Source organism: Penicillium nucicola (assembly GCF_028828085.1).
Source record: "Penicillium nucicola strain IBT 29836 chromosome Unknown utg000003l, whole genome shotgun sequence".
NCBI lineage: Eukaryota > Fungi > Ascomycota > Eurotiomycetes > Eurotiales > Aspergillaceae > Penicillium > Penicillium nucicola.
In genome coordinates, this window is record NW_026643127.1 from 129,529 (window position 1) to 146,529 (window position 17,001).

Below are 17,001 nucleotides of genomic sequence, written 5' to 3' on the forward strand. Positions count from 1 at the left end.
AGGATGAATTGTGAGAAAGTCAAGTGAAGAATCGAAACTGGATGCAACACGTTCAAATGGCGACGAATCGAGTTCCAAGTATAAAACCCTAAAGGGGAAGATCGACGGTTCCGTGGTTAACTACTGGACTGGGATCCACTCTGCCGTTTTGGATGCTCTGATTGGCTGCGTCGTGCATGGTTCACCTACGGATACGATGGAATTTCTTGATACGGAAATGCACGGTCTGAAGCTTTCAGATCAGGTTTCAACTGTGTGTTTAAAATAGAAAGCTGCACATATGCCGAAGACTTTTTGGTTATTTAAGCATCGGGAGAGTCTCTTAGTCTTTTTTTCTTTCTGCGCTTCTATATTAGTACCTCTTAATTGCAAGCCTTCTTTCTATACTACGCCTCGCACTTCCCACCATGGCCAAACCCACGCGAAGAATCGATCACTACTGGCACAAAAGGGGACTCTGTGGAGTAATCAGCCGTGCTGCACTCCGCACTCTTCAATTTGTCTTTGCTGTCACCGTTGCTGGTCTTTATGGAGTCGATCTGGCACAAGCCACAAAAACCAAGACTCACGCCTACCCAGAATGGATCTACGCTGAATTTGTCGCTGCCCTTTCTGTCTTGACTTGCATTTTTCATTGCTTCTTTACTGTGACCAAAGTTGCATGGTCGGCCTGGGATGGAGTCCTGCTTGTCCTCTGGCTTGCCCAAGTGGGTGTCTTCGGGTCGGTCTACATCTCTGGTAACAAAGCCGAATATGAAGACGCGACATTATCAGTCCCACGTATGCGTGCTGCGGTCTGGATCGATTTGGTCAATATGGTGCTTTGGCTTGCGACTACTGTACTCGGTATCGCATGGTGTATTCGGACTCGAAAAGTTACTCGACGGACGGACGTGGATGTTCCCAAAGAACTCATCAAACCCGATACTGGGAACTCCAATGAGGAAAAAGCACTGCCGAGTGAAAAAGACATCATAAAGGAGATTAGTGACGAGCCTATTGATATGTGTCCACCCAAGTACACCAAATTTCCGTCTGCCCCTCCTGCATCAGTGAGCAACGTGAATTTCGAACAAGATGAGAAAACCACGCTTGAGGTCTAAGTCGATCACTTCTGCCTCATGGTATTTTGGGAAATGTTGTTATGTTTTATGTGGTTTGGGAATGTTCTTCAGTTCGTATTGGTATTCTTGTCATGTTTATAGAATGCCTTGTTGTCTCTTTGCAGGTGATCGTCGATTTAAGCCATCAATCAGAGGAAATATCAGTTCCAAGGTCGTAAAAATCACAGATTCATAACATACTCAGAACTAGATTGATCGATGGCATTCTGTATGATCCGAGAGTTGTCATTGGTCTAACGTCACATGTTGTCGGAAACACACATTCTCGGAGCCACAAGCACTAGATTGCACAAGCGCTGTAGTTGATGCTTAGAATTTCTTTTCTCATGGTCGTATACACTTGACTTATCACCTGTATATTGCAAAGGTAAAGAATATAGAGGATTCCTTTCTTTGTGTTGGGTATCGGCCTGCATTATCGCAGCCCTTGTATGCATCTGGCTGCTTTCCCAACCCCTTGGCTCCTCGAATCGAGGGTGACATGCATCTGGCTCGCGAGTGATTTGGAATCTCCAATCAAGTGGCATGGATGAATTTTGGCAAGTCGCCTTTTTTTCAGTTCTCAATCTCACCTCTTGTGTCACTACACACGCTGGCCCCTGTTATAGGCTTCACTTTCGCCATGGCCCCGGAAAACGAAGTCACGCTCTCTTCAGGACAAAGTAGCAATTTGGAAAAATGGACTCAGCCTGCCTCCAATCCTTGCTCTCCCAACAAATTCTGGTTAAAAGCGCGTAACTGGTCCCGAACGATCGGAGTGGAGGAATTTGGCGTTGAACGCGTTCCTGAGGACATGCGAACCGACCAATCCCCTCGAGACTTGTTTACAATGTTCTTTGCTGCAAACTGCAATATGTCCACTCTGGCAACTGGGTTCTTGGGTCCTACAACATTTGGACTTGGCTGGTGGGACTCCTGTCTTGCTATCATCTTCTTCAACTTGATCGGCGCTGCCGTACCAGCACTTACAGTGCGTTTTGGTCCTAAACTCGGGCTTCGCACCATGCTTGTCCCCCGGTATTGTTTTGGATGGTGGCCTTCCAAGATTCTTGCTGTCTTCAATCTGGTTGATGCCCTTGGCTGGGCCGCCGTGAACACACTTTCTGGCGCGGCGGTGCTGCATGACGCTGGGGGCGGAAAACTACCAATGACAGTGTCTATACTCATTATTGGGCTCGTGGCTATCATTCTTGGCTTCTTTGGGTATCGAGTACTCCATAAATATTCGAGATATTGCTGGATTGTGACAATCATTTGCTTGGCTATCACTGCGGGATTCGGAGCTCGGCATTTCATTAATGTGCCTATGGGCCACGGGTCCACCGAATCCTCACATATCCTCTCTTTCAGCACTGCCATTATTGGATTTGAAGTTGCTTGGGCGACGATAGCGGCAGACTATAGTGTCTATATACGCGAGACAGTCAGTGACAATGTAATGTTCTCATGGACCTATGCTGGCCTTTTGACTAGCCAAATATCGATCGAGCTATTGGGCGCTGCGATTGGATCACTCTGTTTCAGCCCTAATCCGCGGTTCAAAGCCTCATACGACCGAGGTGGGATTGGCGGGCTCATTGGCTCTGTTTTTGAAGATATACACCCTGGCGTCCGTGGCCTGGGATACTTGATTGAAGTGCTCCTCGGCTTGTCGGCAGCTGCTGTCACAACAACAAATGTGTATTCCCTGGGCCTGGCGGGGCAAATGGTCTCAAAGAGGCTTCTTGTTGTGCCTCGTCTAGTTTGGTCATTGGTCGGTAGTATGTGCTATCTGGCGATTGCTATAATCGCTAGGAACTATTTGGAGGACGTTTTGAAGAACTTTTTGTTGATATGTGCGTATTGGACTGTTCCCTTTTGTGTTGTTCTTCTCGCTGAGCATTACGTCTGGAGGAGTGGCTACCAATATGACCTTGATGCGTGGAACGATCAAAAGATGCTTCCGCATGGAATTTCCGCATCTGTTTCTTGGGTTATTGCAACAGTTCTTGCTGTTATCTCCATGAGTCAACAATGGTGGGTAGGTCCCATTGCCGCTGCGATAGGTGGCTCAGCCGAGGGTACTGATATAAGCTGGATTCTGGCTGCGGTGATGTCTGTGGTGCTCTATATCCCTTTGAGAGTATGGGAACGGAAATTATGGCATTTGTAAACATTGTAGCAATGTCACCTAGACATAGAGTCCATATCAATTGAGTAAAATTACTGTGAAGCGGCACTTGGTAGAAACATATATATTCATCATTTTCATTGCGATGAAGAGTAAAATGTTGGAAACAGACTTTCAATAAACGTATCATTATCTCTCAAAAGATCAGCTGTCTCTTACACAACAGTCCTGTCACTATTATTGTGTACCCCTATGTACCCATATTGACGAGATATTTGTGTAGAAGATCCAAAGCTGTCACTGCACACCGCCCGACGGCTCGGCAGAATAACCGCTCTACTCGGTCGCACCTCTCCGTCACACCCCTCCAAGCTTTCAACGCCACCGCAACCATGCTTTTCTTCAGGTAGGTCACCCGGTTGTCGCATGATATTTTGTAACTGACATTTCAATGATTACAGCTTCTTTAAGACTCTGACAAACCAGACGGTCACCATTGAGCTCAAGAATGACATCCGCATCCGTGGAATCTTGAAGTCGGTCGACCAATACCTGAACATCAAGCTCGACGATGTTGAAGTGCTGGATCTTGTCAAGTACCCTCACCTCTCTTCAGTGAAGAACATGTTCATCCGAGGCAGTGTGGTGCGCTATGTGATGTTGCCCCGGTCGGAAGTTGATGTGGGTTTGTTGGAGGATGCCACACGGCGAGGTGAGTTGCGCATGCTTTTAGAGGCTCAAACCACGATGGAAAAATGTGTATTCGACATCATGCGAATGCGTTTCTGGAAAGACCATGACAGCTGTATGGATTGAGGCTAACCTGACATTCAATACAGAGGCTTCCAACCAGGCTGGCAAAGCACGCTAAACGACCTTGAACTCGATTTTACGATATACCACGCATCGAACCCTGCATTACTGTTGACGCCATTAGATGGGGTTCAAAAAAGACGAGATAACCATATGACCAACTCCCCGAGGCCTTCATCTTGTCCCTTACCGAAACGAATCAATTTATGGCCTGAGAGATGGTTACCCGCGGAGAAAATATCTGAAAACCTCGACGCCACATGGACTTGAAGAAACTATGAAACCAAGGTTTATTTGCTGGTCCTGAAGCCTTGTTCAGATGGAGAGATTCCATCCCCGGACCTCTGGTTCCTGCTGGCGCCTGGGATACTTTCCTCATTTTTTATGATACCTCGTTAGACCTTCTCGCAATAATGATCAGCAGCCTTTTTTTTTTTTTTTTTTCAAATATTTGGACGTAGATAATTTTCCAAGTCTATATCGACTAAGCAAGGTTGGATTGCGTTCATTGTCACTGGGCACCTTGAAAACTATAGTTTCACTGTATAGGGTGTCGCTGAAATATAAAAACGAAATTAGGTTTGCCAAGTGAGCAGCCACCAGAAGAGCTGTATGTAGCAATCCGAACGTCTGCACTGTATGTGGCCTAAGAGCTGGGAAGGCAAGGAGCCGATGCGCCAGGCAGAATGCGGATTGAATCTGATATAGTTACCACGTGACTTCGTGTCGCGATCCTGTTTCGCGCCTCCCGAAGACACTTCCACCTGAGCCTGCACATACTATGAACATCTTGTATACTTGACTGCATACACTGACACCCACCCTCTTCTTGGGCTAGCCGTGCCCTGTCCGACTTTTGCCACTCCATTATCGACCTGTCCACCCCTCCTTGACGATCTGAAAATGGCTGGCTCTTACGTGAAGAAGGCGAATACACCGTCGAAAAGGCCATCTGCCTCAAAGGCCTCCTCTGCCAAGCGAAATACGAGCATATTAAACTTCTTCCAGAAGACCGACACGCCACAAGGGGCAGTCTCGAGCCAGGCTCGAATTACTCAATTTGTGACACCTTCCACGCGCTCGCCCAGCAGCGGACGAGGTACCCCAGCATTTCGAGGGAATAATTATAAGAAAGATACTTCTGAAGGACTGTTTTTGGAAGATAGAAAAGGGCTGGCAAAGATTGAGCAAGCGGCACTGGATAAGACGAACGGAGTACGATCACCTTCGCCTGACATTTGGGGTGGGGATGAGGAGTTCCTGAAGGACGATGATCAGTTTTTCAATGGCGATTCAGGTGCCAAGCGTCGCAAAGTCGATTCACGAAACGCTGAAAGTGTACACCTGCCAACCGCGGACTCGAACACCGTGAACGCCCCGCCACCGAGCAAGATCCAAAACCGAAGTGGGCCATTCATCGATGAGTCAGATAGCGAAGATGATATGGAAGTATACCGAGATATACAAGAGACAACTCCTGTCACACATGAAAACCCTGCCACAGATGTAAGAAAAAGGGAGGCATTGCCAATGGATCAACCGAAAACACCAACGGCACCACAATCCCACCCTTCACCTCCGCCATCGGTAAGAGCAGCCACGAATAATGCCGATAATGATGAAGACCGAAATTTTGACGATATAGAAGACGACGACCTTATAGGCGTCTTTGGGGAAGAGTCTAGAGAACGACCATGGGAGACTGAAGAGCAAGAGCAACAAAGCGGGTTTTATGCGGACGCGATAGATTCGAACGAATATTTGGGGCCAGAACAGACCGAGGATGGGGTGAGAATGTGCCCTATATGTCAGACGGCGCTCAGTGGCCTGAATCAAATGGTGGGTATCTATTGCTTCATTCCAAGTCTATGATGCTTATTCTTAGACTAGGATATCACAGTGCATGTCAACGACTGCCTTGACGGTAAACCAGCCTCTGTCACTACGAGTCCTACTCCCCAGTCGATTCCTAACCCGCCTTTGAACCCGGTGGACACCGATAAAGGCCTGACGCGTACTGAACGAGCCGCCATAGCTCGACCCCCACAACCTGATCCATACTCACAGAACAAGCCGAATGGAGGGTCCGTGTTCTCCAAGATGATGGCAGGAAACGCAGAAGACACGGCCTGGGTAGCCGCAGCCGCTAGCGAGGTGTCATCTCGTGGCAAACAAGCTTACCAGCGGACTTGCCCCTTTTACAAAATCATGCCTGGATTCTCAATATGTGTAGACGCATTTCGCTACGGAGCCGTTGAAGGATGCAATGCCTATTTTCTTAGCCACTTCCACAGTGATCACTATATCGGACTAGGCAAGAATTGGTGCCACGGACCTATCTTTTGCAGTAAACCTACTGCCAATCTTGTCCGCCAACAGCTTCGCGTCGACCCCAAGTGGATAGTTGATCTGGACTTTGAAATCACATCCGAGGTGCCGAACACGGGAGGTGCTAATGTCACCATGCTCCATGCAAACCATTGTCCTGGCAGCTCTCTGTTTTTATTTGAGAAGACTTTTGACACCGGACCCAATTCCCGTCAGCAGCGAATACTGCATTGTGGTGATTTTCGGGCATCTCCACTCCAGGTGCAGCACCCACTCTTGCGTCCGGATGTCATCAATCCAGTGACTGGAAAGCCGCGACAGCAACGGATCGACCTATGTTACCTCGACACGACTTACTTGAGCCCTAAATATGCATTCCCAGACCAGCAAGATGTGATCACGGCTTGCGAAGAGCTTTGCGTTCGTTTAGACGAAGAGGCTGGAGTTGGACTTGATTCAACGAAAAGTCCAGGGGGATTGATGAGCAAATTTCTTTCGACTATTCCAGGAAGCAAACCGCGAGATCAAGCAACCAAGGTCGGCGGTCGACTATTGGTAGTAATTGGCACCTATAGCATCGGTAAAGAGCGAATTTGCATGGGCATTGCAAAGGCCCTTGGTTCCAAGATCTTCGCAACCCCGCCAAAGCGACGGATCTGCGCCTGTCTGGAAGACCCAGAACTCTCCGAGTTGCTGACCGACAATCCTCACGAAGCGCAAGTGCACATGCAGACCCTTTTCGAAATTCGTGCCGACACTTTGGCAGACTACCTTGACACACTTAAACCACACTTCTCCCGAGTCGTTGGCTTCCGCCCAACGGGCTGGACTTACCGCTCGCCGGCCGGACGAACGTTACAGAACCCCCCAGTGCCCACCGTTCTACATGGTGAAGAGTGGAAGACCTCATTCACCAGCCAAAGTCTTACTCCACAACGCGGAAGTACGCGGGAGAGCGCTTGTTACGGTGTTCCCTACAGCGAACACAGTTCGTTCCGCGAGCTGACCATGTTTTGCTGCTCTCTACGTATCGGCCGCGTTATTCCCACAGTCAATGTGGGCAACCAAAAAGCCCGGGAAGTCATGAAAGCTTGGATAGAGCGGTGGGAGGTGGAGAAAAAGAAGAACGGTCTATTTCAAGTAGAAGGAGATCGGTGGTGATCTAGACTTATGATATACTCCATACAGTACAATACACTTCCAAGACAACGATGATTGGGATTTGCATACTGCATCGGACTCAGGGACGATATGCTCTGTCTTGTCCACTTGAATGTATAGTTTTATAGCCTCATTTTTCGGGTTCATTTTGCCTTTTTCGATGTGTGTTAGATCAGGCACGGGACATAACCGGCTGGGAGCACTGGCCCGATCTTTGATCTTCAATGATCTTCGTATCCTCAGCCTTGTCGGGTTAGACTCTTGAGATTGTTTCAGAGATTTGTCAATTCGGCTCCAGCAAGCCGCATGACTCGCTATTAGGGCACGCACATGGTCTCATCGAATTGCCGAAACATATGCATCGCAAAGCTTCTCTTTCCGCGCGACAGGGGTAAGGGAAGTTCTAGCACTGTATACATTTCTACCCCACCGTAACTCTTCTCCATTGACCATTGCGGAGTCCAAGCTTCTCTGATCTATCTCAGAACGTTGGAGGATCTCCCGTTAAGCATCGGGGTTCGCATGTACAGTACTAGATGCTCGGTTCACGGCCGAAACCGAAAGCGAGCAGATATCAGATTGCGACAGATAATTCGCTGGATGAAAGAACGTATGAGGTGATGTTCGGTCTCTAATTTCCCTTTACCCGCTATTTTGACGCTAAACACCAATAGCCCCAGAATGCCCCTTGGACGTGCATTATGGATCTACATTTTGCTTCGTCTCCACACAAATCCCAATTTTGTACATTCTCGATAGACTTTCCCATTGGCAAATGAATGGAGTTAACACGTCCAAATACAAATACATCGATCCATAGGGTGCCTTCAATCCTACAGTAGCGGGGGGTAAAGTCAACAGGTTAGATATAAAGTCGTTACATCCGCCATAGATATCCATATTCTATAGTTGCCGTCAATTCACCATACACCATGCACATCCCAAGCTTGAGCCTGATGGCCATCATGGCTGGAGTCGCAAGTGCCAAGACTTGCTATGACATGACTGTGAAAGTCCCGATTACAGCCCGTAATGGTGTGTTCGACAAGATCAGCACTCCCCAGACCAACCTGGACGCTACTGCCTTCGCCCTCCACGCAAGTACGCAGGCTGCCAACGTGACAGCGGATGTTTTGTCTGGCTATGCTACCATCTCTGGTCTCTACGATATCTCGGCCCAGTACTGTATGCCCGACAAGGGCGGAGACAGCCCTCATGTACTTCAGATCCTGACCCACGGAATGGGCTTTGACAAAAGGTTTATTGTGCCAATAATTTTCCACTACCGCATGATCTAACACTATTGATTTAGCTATTGGGACCTGCCCTATCAGAACTACAACTACTCCTACGTCGACCATGCTTTGTCTCAGGGCTATCATACTCTGGCCTATGATCGACTCGGCCTCGGCAAATCCTCCCACGGAGATGCGAAGAATGAGATCCAGTCATTCTTGGAACTGGAGGCTCTGGCCCAGCTTACCCGGATGGTGCGTGAGGGTTCCATCTCTGATTCATGCATCAAGCAACCTTCCAAGATCGTCCATGTCGGCCATTCATTTGGGTCTGCCCAGACATACGGCTTGACAGCCAAATACCCCGATCTCTCCGATGGAATCATCCTGACTGGATTCTCGATGAACGCTTCTTTCATGGGCATGTTCATTTCCGGTGCCAATTTCCAACAAGCTCGTCTCGACAAAGGCCGGGAATCAGACTATACCGCTGGTTACTTCACCAGCGGCGATATCAGCAACAACATGTACCTCTATTTTGCCCCTGGAAACTTCGACACCGATCTTCTGGCCTATGCCGAAGCGACCAAACAGCCATCCACCATCGGTGAAATCCTGACTGTCGCCAGTATGGCCCCTCTGAATCAGTTCGCCGGCCCCGTGTATATCATCAATGGCGATAAGGATATTCCCTTTTGTGGAGGTGACTGCTTTGCCACTGGAGGTGCCGCAGTATCCATTGCCGCGGCTGCCGAGCCGGTCTTCCCTTCGGCCAGTACTTTCTCTGCCTACATTCAACCGAACACTGGCCATGGTATCAACTTGCATTACAACGCCACTGGGGCCTACCAGCAGATCCATAACTTCCTGAGGGCAAATGGGTTATAGAGAGAGAATTGAGAAAATGGAGAGATAGAGGCGAGATTATGTACATTAACGGTAATTTATGACTGCCATGTGAATAACTATAACTTATTAGTAAGTGAATGCACAACCTGGAATTATGCCCGGCATTTGCCCGAGATTCACCCTGTGCTGGCCTGACAGATCAGGCAGCATCACCTGATCAAAAGGGGACCATCCATGGATGACATAAGAACGCTGACCTAATCATGACATTGACCGGGGCAGGTGCGCAGCTGTACAGCAACACGTGACCATGTCCTTGCCTTCACTGTCTCACGTGGATGCATTCCCCCACATTCTGCGTCGAATCAAGACGTGCAGATTTACACCGAGAATGGGGTTCCAATGGAAATATGCGACCTCTGATTGCTTGGGCCATGACGCGAATAGCCGAAGCCGGTGCTCGGGGCCTCAGGACGGCACTCTCCACGGATCTCCGCCACCAACGTTCCTACTCCACACTACCGAGACTGCTTACCGTTGCTTGCCATTGCCTCGGGGAATGATTCATTGACCCCAGACCATCCGGACTACCCTTTTGCTTAAATATCATGCCACAGGATCCTTTGGTTTTCCTGGCTTTCGAATCTTAAAGTCAAACTCGAGTGATTCTGTGCATATATCCCTCTTATCATCCCTGAGTGTGATCGACATCGTACTTTTGGCCCGTACCGTCGGTGCTGTTTTTTTTTTTCATATCTTTTTGACATCTCCAATACCTATATCATATACTGTCACCATGCTCTTTACCCTCGAGACCATCCCATTGATCCTTTTGGGCCTGCTTGGCGCCTATTTCTTGGTGCCGTATCTCCAGCGGTCGCACTTGCGGGACATCCCAGCTCCTAGCTTTGCTCCCCTCACCAACTTTTGGTTGCTGCTGCAGGCCCGCCGAGGCCACAAGTATCAAAAGATCGATGACCTGCACAAGAAGCACGGCAAGCTCGTGCGTATTTCGCCCACACAGGTCTCCGTTGCCGATGACGCCGCTATTCAGAGCATCTATGGACACGGTAACGGTTTCTTGAAGGCGTAAGTCATTCTCACCAACTTACCAGTACCCATAACTGACATTTCCAGTGACTTCTACGATGCCTTTGTCTCCATTCGCCGTGGTCTTTTCAACACTCGTGATCGTGCCGAGCACACTCGCAAGCGCAAGACTGTTTCCCACACCTTCAGTGCCAAGTCCATTGGCCAATTCGAGCAATACATTCATGGAAACGTCGAGGAGTTTGTCAAGCAGTGGCAAAAGCTGGCTGATCTTCAGGGTAACCCCAAGACTGGATACGCTAGCCTTGATGCCCTGAACTGGTTTAACTTCCTGGCCTTTGATATCATTGGTGATCTTGCTTTCGGTGCTCCTTTCGGTATGCTCGAGAAGGGTCAGGATATTGCTGAGATGCGCATGCACCCCAAGGATCCGCCCAAGTATGTTGCTGCTGTTGAGGTTCTGAACCGCCGTGGTGAAGTCTCTGCTACCCTAGGTTGCATGCCTTCCCTCATCCCCTTCGCCAAGTACATCCCCGACAAGTTCTTCAGCGAGGGCATGCAAGCCGTTCAGAATCTCGCCGGTATCGCCATCGCTCGTGTCAATGAACGTACTAAGCCGGAAGTTATGGCCAACAACACTCGTGTCGATCTGCTCGCCCGCCTGATGGAAGGCAAGGACGGAAATGGCAACAACCTTGCAGGCCCTGAGTTGACCGCCGAGGCTCTTACCCAACTAATTGCTGGCTCCGATACTACCTCTAACACTGCTTGTGCTATCCTGTACTGGTGCATGGTTACCCCCGGTGTGATCCCCAAGCTGCACGAGGTTCTCGACGAGGGTATTCCCAAGGACATTGAGGTTCCCACCCACGCCATGGTCAAGGATATTCCTTAGTAAGTCATCAATAATCATCTCCGCTCACTTAAAGAGCCCTTTTTTTAACAAAATGCAGCCTCCAATGGGTCATCTGGGAAACCATGCGTATCCACAGCACCTCCGCTATGGGTCTTCCCCGTGAGATTCCCCAAGGTGCCCCCTCGGTCGTTATCTCCGGACACACATTCAAGGCCGGTGACGTTCTCTCTGTGCCCAGCTACACCATCCACCGCTCCAAGGAGATCTGGGGACCCGACGCCGAGCAGTTCGTTCCCGAGCGCTGGGACCCCTCGCGCCTTACCCCCCGCCAGAAGGCCGCCTTCATTCCCTTCAGTCACGGACCCCGCGCTTGTGTTGGACGCAACGTCGCTGAGATGGAACTCCTCGTTATGGCCGCTACTGTCTTCCGCCTCTTCGAGTTCGAGATGCAGCAGGACGGACCCATGGAGACCAGCGAGGGATTCTTGCGCAAGCCTCTTGGTCTTGACGTTGGAATGCGCCGCCGCAGAGTCGCAGTTTAAACGTCTACCTTTTGGAAGAATTATCATGCATTTGAAAACGGAGTGGATTTAGGGTGAAATTGGGTCTTGGAAGATCCGAATGAAAGTATATGGATATGAATCTGGATGCGTGTGAATCCAGACATGCTGATTTCACCGTATGCCATGATTCGATGAATCGGCTTGTGGATGTCATCTATCCTTGGGATAGATTGCCATATCACTGCCGCTGATGAATTTCCTTTTTGTCTTGTCTCGTCAATTCCGATATGGACCTCGCTTTGTGAATATTGTGAGTCCGACGAGTTTGTATATATTGTTTGTATATTTGCATTGCAATTGAAATACCTTCAAATATGTTCAATATTGTTCATGGCTATTCACTCAGCGTAAAAACCGTGATGTGGCGAGGTGGTTGTGGTAAGTGCATAGGAACCTTGGAAGAAGTGCTGCGCTGAGAGTCAGCAGAAGAAGAGATTGAGAGCAGAAGAAGAGATTGAGAGCACAGGCTCGTATTATAGATGCAAGCTTATACAATAGTTGCACCGATAGTCAGCTGTCAAACTGAGGCTGAGATGATCCTTGCAGGCAGACATGACTTCGGATGACCGATGTGAAAAATACACGAAGATCGTTCTCTGTAGATAACATGCCATGGACAGCTTGAGGTGAAGAACAAGCAATCTTACTGGTATTATTACTAATTATGTATCTGGAAAGAAGCAACATTCAAAAGAGCAAATCATTAGGGCGTTACTATTCGTTGCTAGCGTTGATTAAATGGGTATCCGAATATTAGCACCGGCACCTAATCGACATCTTCAACTAACCCTATCCCCAGACAGAACCAAGACTTCCTTAAGTGACAGCATTTACCAAGTGGAAGGTCCGAACTTCTCGCCCTCAGCGAGCGGAATCTGGATAGCGGTATCCGCCATATCCATGGTATCAGCCGCGATGCGAGTTCCCCACCAGTCAGGGAAGGAAGTGCCGGTGAGATTGAGAGTCAGGAAGATCAGAATGGTGCAAAGCGCCAGACCGACATCCAGACCGGCAGAGAGGACGTAGTTGTACTGCATCCACCACCCGCGCCAGCGGTCACGAATGTACTTGTTGAAGATGAAGCCGACGATACCCCAGGACAGGTAGTTGAGGGGGGTGGCAGGAGGGATCAAACCAGCACCACCGAAGATGATGGGGGCATTGAGGTACTTGATAGGGGTACGAGGGAAGGTACGGGCGAGGAAGTAGATGACGATTGGGAGAATGAGACCGGCGAGGAAGAAGAACATGAGAGGAGAGTAGAGTTGGCCGGTAGAGAACATGCGGGAGGGACCGATGACACCCCAGATGACGGAGGCGTTGAAGAACACACGGCCGTTGGGACAAGTGTAGTGATTGACCTGTTTCTTGTCGCAGACGTCCTTGATTGTGCCGAGGGCCCAGTTCATGGTGGCGATCTGCACGAGAGAAGACCAGACACCGGCGACCATCTGCGCACTGAAAGTCACACGAGGGGGAATCTTCATGTAGTGGCCTAAGACAAAGTTAGTAACTTGAGATTACATCGGGAGAGAGGGAGAGGGACATACCAATTTTCAAATCCTGGGTGAAGTACATTCCCTGGTACATGGTGATGTAGCCGTAGGTCTTGAACAGCATCATAGCCATGGGCTTTCCAGGCTGCATGTATCCGATGATAAACTCAGTAATGACGTTGAGGCCAAGATCGATATTGGTAGAAGCCTTGACAATGCCCAGAGGAATGAACCAAACAGCGGAGATGATCAGGGCGATGAAGAAGGCCCACCAGCTTAGGTGAGTTGGATATCCAAGAACGACTCCCAGACCAATTCCCATCATGATAAGGAACAAAGCGAGATACCACCAGATTGGGACGGTCTTGTATTTAGCCATGAGGCGACCGTGAACATCCTCGTCTTCTTTGCCAACCATGCGGAAGCGAGCCCAGATATCAGGTCCGTGGAACAGACCTGTGTGGACAACAACAGCGACGATACTGGCGAACGAAAGGCCATATGCCAGCATAAAAGTGGTCGACAAGAAGAGAGGGGAGTATTCCTTGTATTTGACGGCATCGAAGGTAAATTGAGGAGTGAGAATTTTGCTGACGTTGTAGGCATTGGCGGTATTATCGTAACTGCTAGAATCACTGATCGGCAGGTACTTGAAATAGAACAGACCAGAATAGTGAATGGCCGGAGTGACGATCCAGAAGAAAAGAACCATACCAATCATGGTATTGGCCATCGCATACCAGGGGGCGATCAGAGGACTAAAGTTAAAGCCGGAGACCTGGGTCCAATCAAAAGTCATGGGAATAAGCGAAAGACCGGTGGCACCACCAAAGAGCTGGTTAATGACAACGTTATTTGGCTTGATCCAAGTTACCCAGGCGAAAACGCTCAAGAAGGGAGCGATGAAGCCGGGGAACCAATACCAGACAAAGGATCCGATCATAGCGTACAAGAACATACGATACCGACCAAGCTTCCAACCAGAGACCTTGCTAGGATCGGGAAGGGAGTGATCGTGCAGCGCCGAGAAAAGAGCAGTGTTGATGAGAGTGGAGGGCCAGATCATGGCGGCAGGTTGGACCAGGAACTTGGTGAAGAATCCGGCCATACCGAAGCCTAGCATTTGGGTGGAGATACACATCAAGATCTCGAAGCCCCAGCCAAAGCGCTGACCATAGAACGCGCGCTGAGCCAAAAGGACATCCGTTGCGTAGGCGGCGCCACCACCGAACGTGGCGTTAGCCATGATCACCACAATCGCATGTTCCTTCTTGGAAAAGGTACCTGGGTTTAAGCTCAATTCTTTGCCAAAGACGCGGAAGGTCTTGTTAGGCATGAACTTCTCCCAGGCCTTTCCAACGGGATAGGCGGCAACTTGAGCGATGTAAGAGGGAATGACGATGTAGGGCTGACGCATGGAGAACAGCATGTTCAGGGATGAACCAATAGTCGCAAAGATTAGACCAATCACCCAGGCGCGAAGGGTGTTAACAGCACCGCCCTCATCCACGTTCGGGACAGCAGCACGAACCTCAGGATAAGGCGAGTTGTCGATGAGCTCGTGTGCAATGCTGATCTGAGTCTTTTCATCGGTAGTGTTCAGCGCCTCGTCCAGCTCGTCAACGACATCCTCAGGCATGTTAGGATCCCAATGGTGGTGGTTCTTCAGGTTGCGCAACTGCTTGAGAGCCTCATCCGGCGCGGTCTCGTCGACCATGGCGCCGGTGGTAATGGCGATAGACTCGTCCTTCTCCATGATGAATGTGGAGCGCAGATGTTGGCTTCACAGGGAGAAGATAGGCATGCGAGAATCTGCGAGAACAAGAAGGGGTTTTAACACATGATTTATGTGAAGAGCAAGCACACGAGAGGCATAAGACCGACGGAACTCCGCTTTATCGACCGAAGGCGATATCTCAAGCTTATCCGTAAATGGATGTAACCTCGTGTGGCGGACCTTCGACGTAAATGAAACCGGTTGACAATACGGAAATCTGATTTGAGGGGGAGCGAAAGGTGGAGAAGTGTAAAGAGCAAGGGGTGAAAACTGACGAACAGGAGTCGTGCAACAAGGCGCATAAGGCAAAAGCTGAAAGTTCTAGGTGCCACGAGTGTAAGCCACGACCCATTGTGGGATAAGCGCTGGGATTCTGTAGCTCTCGCTCTCAGGCCACTTCCGCCACTGATATGGATAGAGATTGTATAGATAACTGGTGGCGTTCCTTGGGTTACTTCCAGAAGCCCAGATCAATCACGGTCTCGATCGGATGCCGGGGGGTTTGGAGCAAACCAAAGAGCCGTATACTCCGGAGAATACATCGCAGCATTGGAAATGGGGCCACAATTCCCCGGGGTTCAAGCGCAACCCCCATCGCCGAGACTGATAACGTCCAAGACACTAAAGAAGCAACTCCACTTAATAGCTTATTAGTGATAAGCCGGCGCACACACAATCTTGGGGGTTGGCGGAGACCTGCCCGTAAAGTCTTAGTTCTGATGCCAAGTATGCAGCTAAGCTGGCGGCGAACCAACCAGCAACCCCTGTTGCAAGCTAATTTAGCGCATCTCCGGCACTAGTTCCCATCGAAGTTAGCAGTAGAACATTGAGCGGATGCCAAGCCATTCCCACGGAATTACCCTTGCAATAGAGACATCCGGCTATAGCTTCTTATCTTTCGAGTTTAGGCGAATCCCGGCGGCGATTGACCATCACGATCGAGCTCTCCTCAGGTGCGAACACATTCAAATGACTGCCAATAATGGATGGTATGATGAGTGTTCTGACTTCTCCCATCCGGACCTTGCTGGGAGCCCGAGTTAGGGCAAGACATGGCTCAAGAATGCGGGGAAACTTTGTTAGTAGATATCCCAGCTACGCTGAAAATCACCCGATACGGAATACTACAATTTAGTGGCAAATGTTAGTATCGCGTGGCTTGGTCCCACACCGGAGCCCCTGCGGAGTTACAGCAGAGTTGCAGGTGAGTTACAGGGGGGTGTCGAGGGGTGGCGGAATTCATTGGCGAACGGCAAAAAAAAAAAAGCAAGGGCCATCATGTGATGAATATAGAACAAAGGAAAATTTGGACCAAAATAAAACCAACTGGAAGATACCAGTAAATTGAATGATTGGACCTGATATGACTATCATTATTCCATTGGAGGAAGTGCAAGTGTGGCAAAGATAGAGACATCCAGACGTGAAGGTTCTTGACCAAGTATACATCTGGAGATATCTCAAAATGTCGACATCTTTATGCAGGTGATTCTTGGACAATGATTTCCTCACGTGGCTGTAGTCTCAACCCAAATAAGGATAGTTGAACGCCAATTGGGCCACACCCACGATCTTCAGTTCCTAACATCTGCCGACAGGCCGCACGCCGCGCGTCCATACCATCTGCAAGTGCCTCGAT

At 49.4% G+C, this 17,001-nt stretch overlaps 7 protein-coding genes across 7 annotated transcripts; 6 read left to right on the forward strand and 1 right to left on the reverse strand.

Annotated features, from left to right (window-relative positions):
- Positions 1-407: 407 nt before the first annotated feature.
- Positions 408-1,103, forward strand: N7511_003617 (MARVEL domain-containing protein; the record flags this gene model as incomplete). Its single annotated transcript, XM_057126042.1, has 1 exon — positions 408-1,103. The coding sequence occupies one exon, from the start codon at positions 408-410 to the stop codon at positions 1,101-1,103; it is 696 nt and encodes a 231-aa protein (XP_056984932.1).
- A 643-nt stretch (positions 1,104-1,746) lies between these two features.
- N7511_003618 (purine-cytosine permease family protein) lies at positions 1,747-3,276 on the forward strand (the record flags this gene model as incomplete). Its single annotated transcript, XM_057126043.1, has 1 exon — positions 1,747-3,276. The coding sequence occupies one exon, from the start codon at positions 1,747-1,749 to the stop codon at positions 3,274-3,276; it is 1,530 nt and encodes a 509-aa protein (XP_056984933.1).
- A 350-nt stretch (positions 3,277-3,626) lies between these two features.
- Positions 3,627-4,105, forward strand: N7511_003619 (Sm-like protein LSM2; the record flags this gene model as incomplete). The annotated part of the gene is made up of 3 exons (XM_057126044.1): positions 3,627-3,640; positions 3,696-3,946; positions 4,074-4,105. The coding sequence occupies 3 exons, from the start codon at positions 3,627-3,629 to the stop codon at positions 4,103-4,105; spliced, it is 297 nt and encodes a 98-aa protein (XP_056984934.1).
- An 845-nt stretch (positions 4,106-4,950) lies between these two features.
- On the forward strand, positions 4,951-7,536 carry N7511_003620 (DNA cross-link repair protein PSO2; the record flags this gene model as incomplete). Its single annotated transcript, XM_057126045.1, has 2 exons — positions 4,951-5,886; positions 5,938-7,536. The coding sequence occupies 2 exons, from the start codon at positions 4,951-4,953 to the stop codon at positions 7,534-7,536; spliced, it is 2,535 nt and encodes an 844-aa protein (XP_056984935.1).
- Positions 7,537-8,468: 932 nt separating this feature from the next.
- On the forward strand, positions 8,469-9,659 carry N7511_003621 (alpha/beta hydrolase; the record flags this gene model as incomplete). The annotated part of the gene is made up of 2 exons (XM_057126046.1): positions 8,469-8,794; positions 8,849-9,659. The coding sequence occupies 2 exons, from the start codon at positions 8,469-8,471 to the stop codon at positions 9,657-9,659; spliced, it is 1,137 nt and encodes a 378-aa protein (XP_056984936.1).
- Positions 9,660-10,416: 757 nt separating this feature from the next.
- N7511_003622 (cytochrome P450) lies at positions 10,417-12,068 on the forward strand (the record flags this gene model as incomplete). Its single annotated transcript, XM_057126047.1, has 3 exons — positions 10,417-10,709; positions 10,758-11,564; positions 11,624-12,068. The coding sequence occupies 3 exons, from the start codon at positions 10,417-10,419 to the stop codon at positions 12,066-12,068; spliced, it is 1,545 nt and encodes a 514-aa protein (XP_056984937.1).
- An 851-nt stretch (positions 12,069-12,919) lies between these two features.
- optB (small oligopeptide transporter, OPT family) lies at positions 12,920-15,341 on the reverse strand (the record flags this gene model as incomplete). The annotated part of the gene is made up of 2 exons (XM_057126048.1): positions 12,920-13,584; positions 13,640-15,341. 2 exons carry the CDS (start codon positions 15,339-15,341, stop codon positions 12,920-12,922), a joined length of 2,367 nt encoding a protein of 788 aa, XP_056984938.1.
- Positions 15,342-17,001: the final 1,660 nt, after the last annotated feature.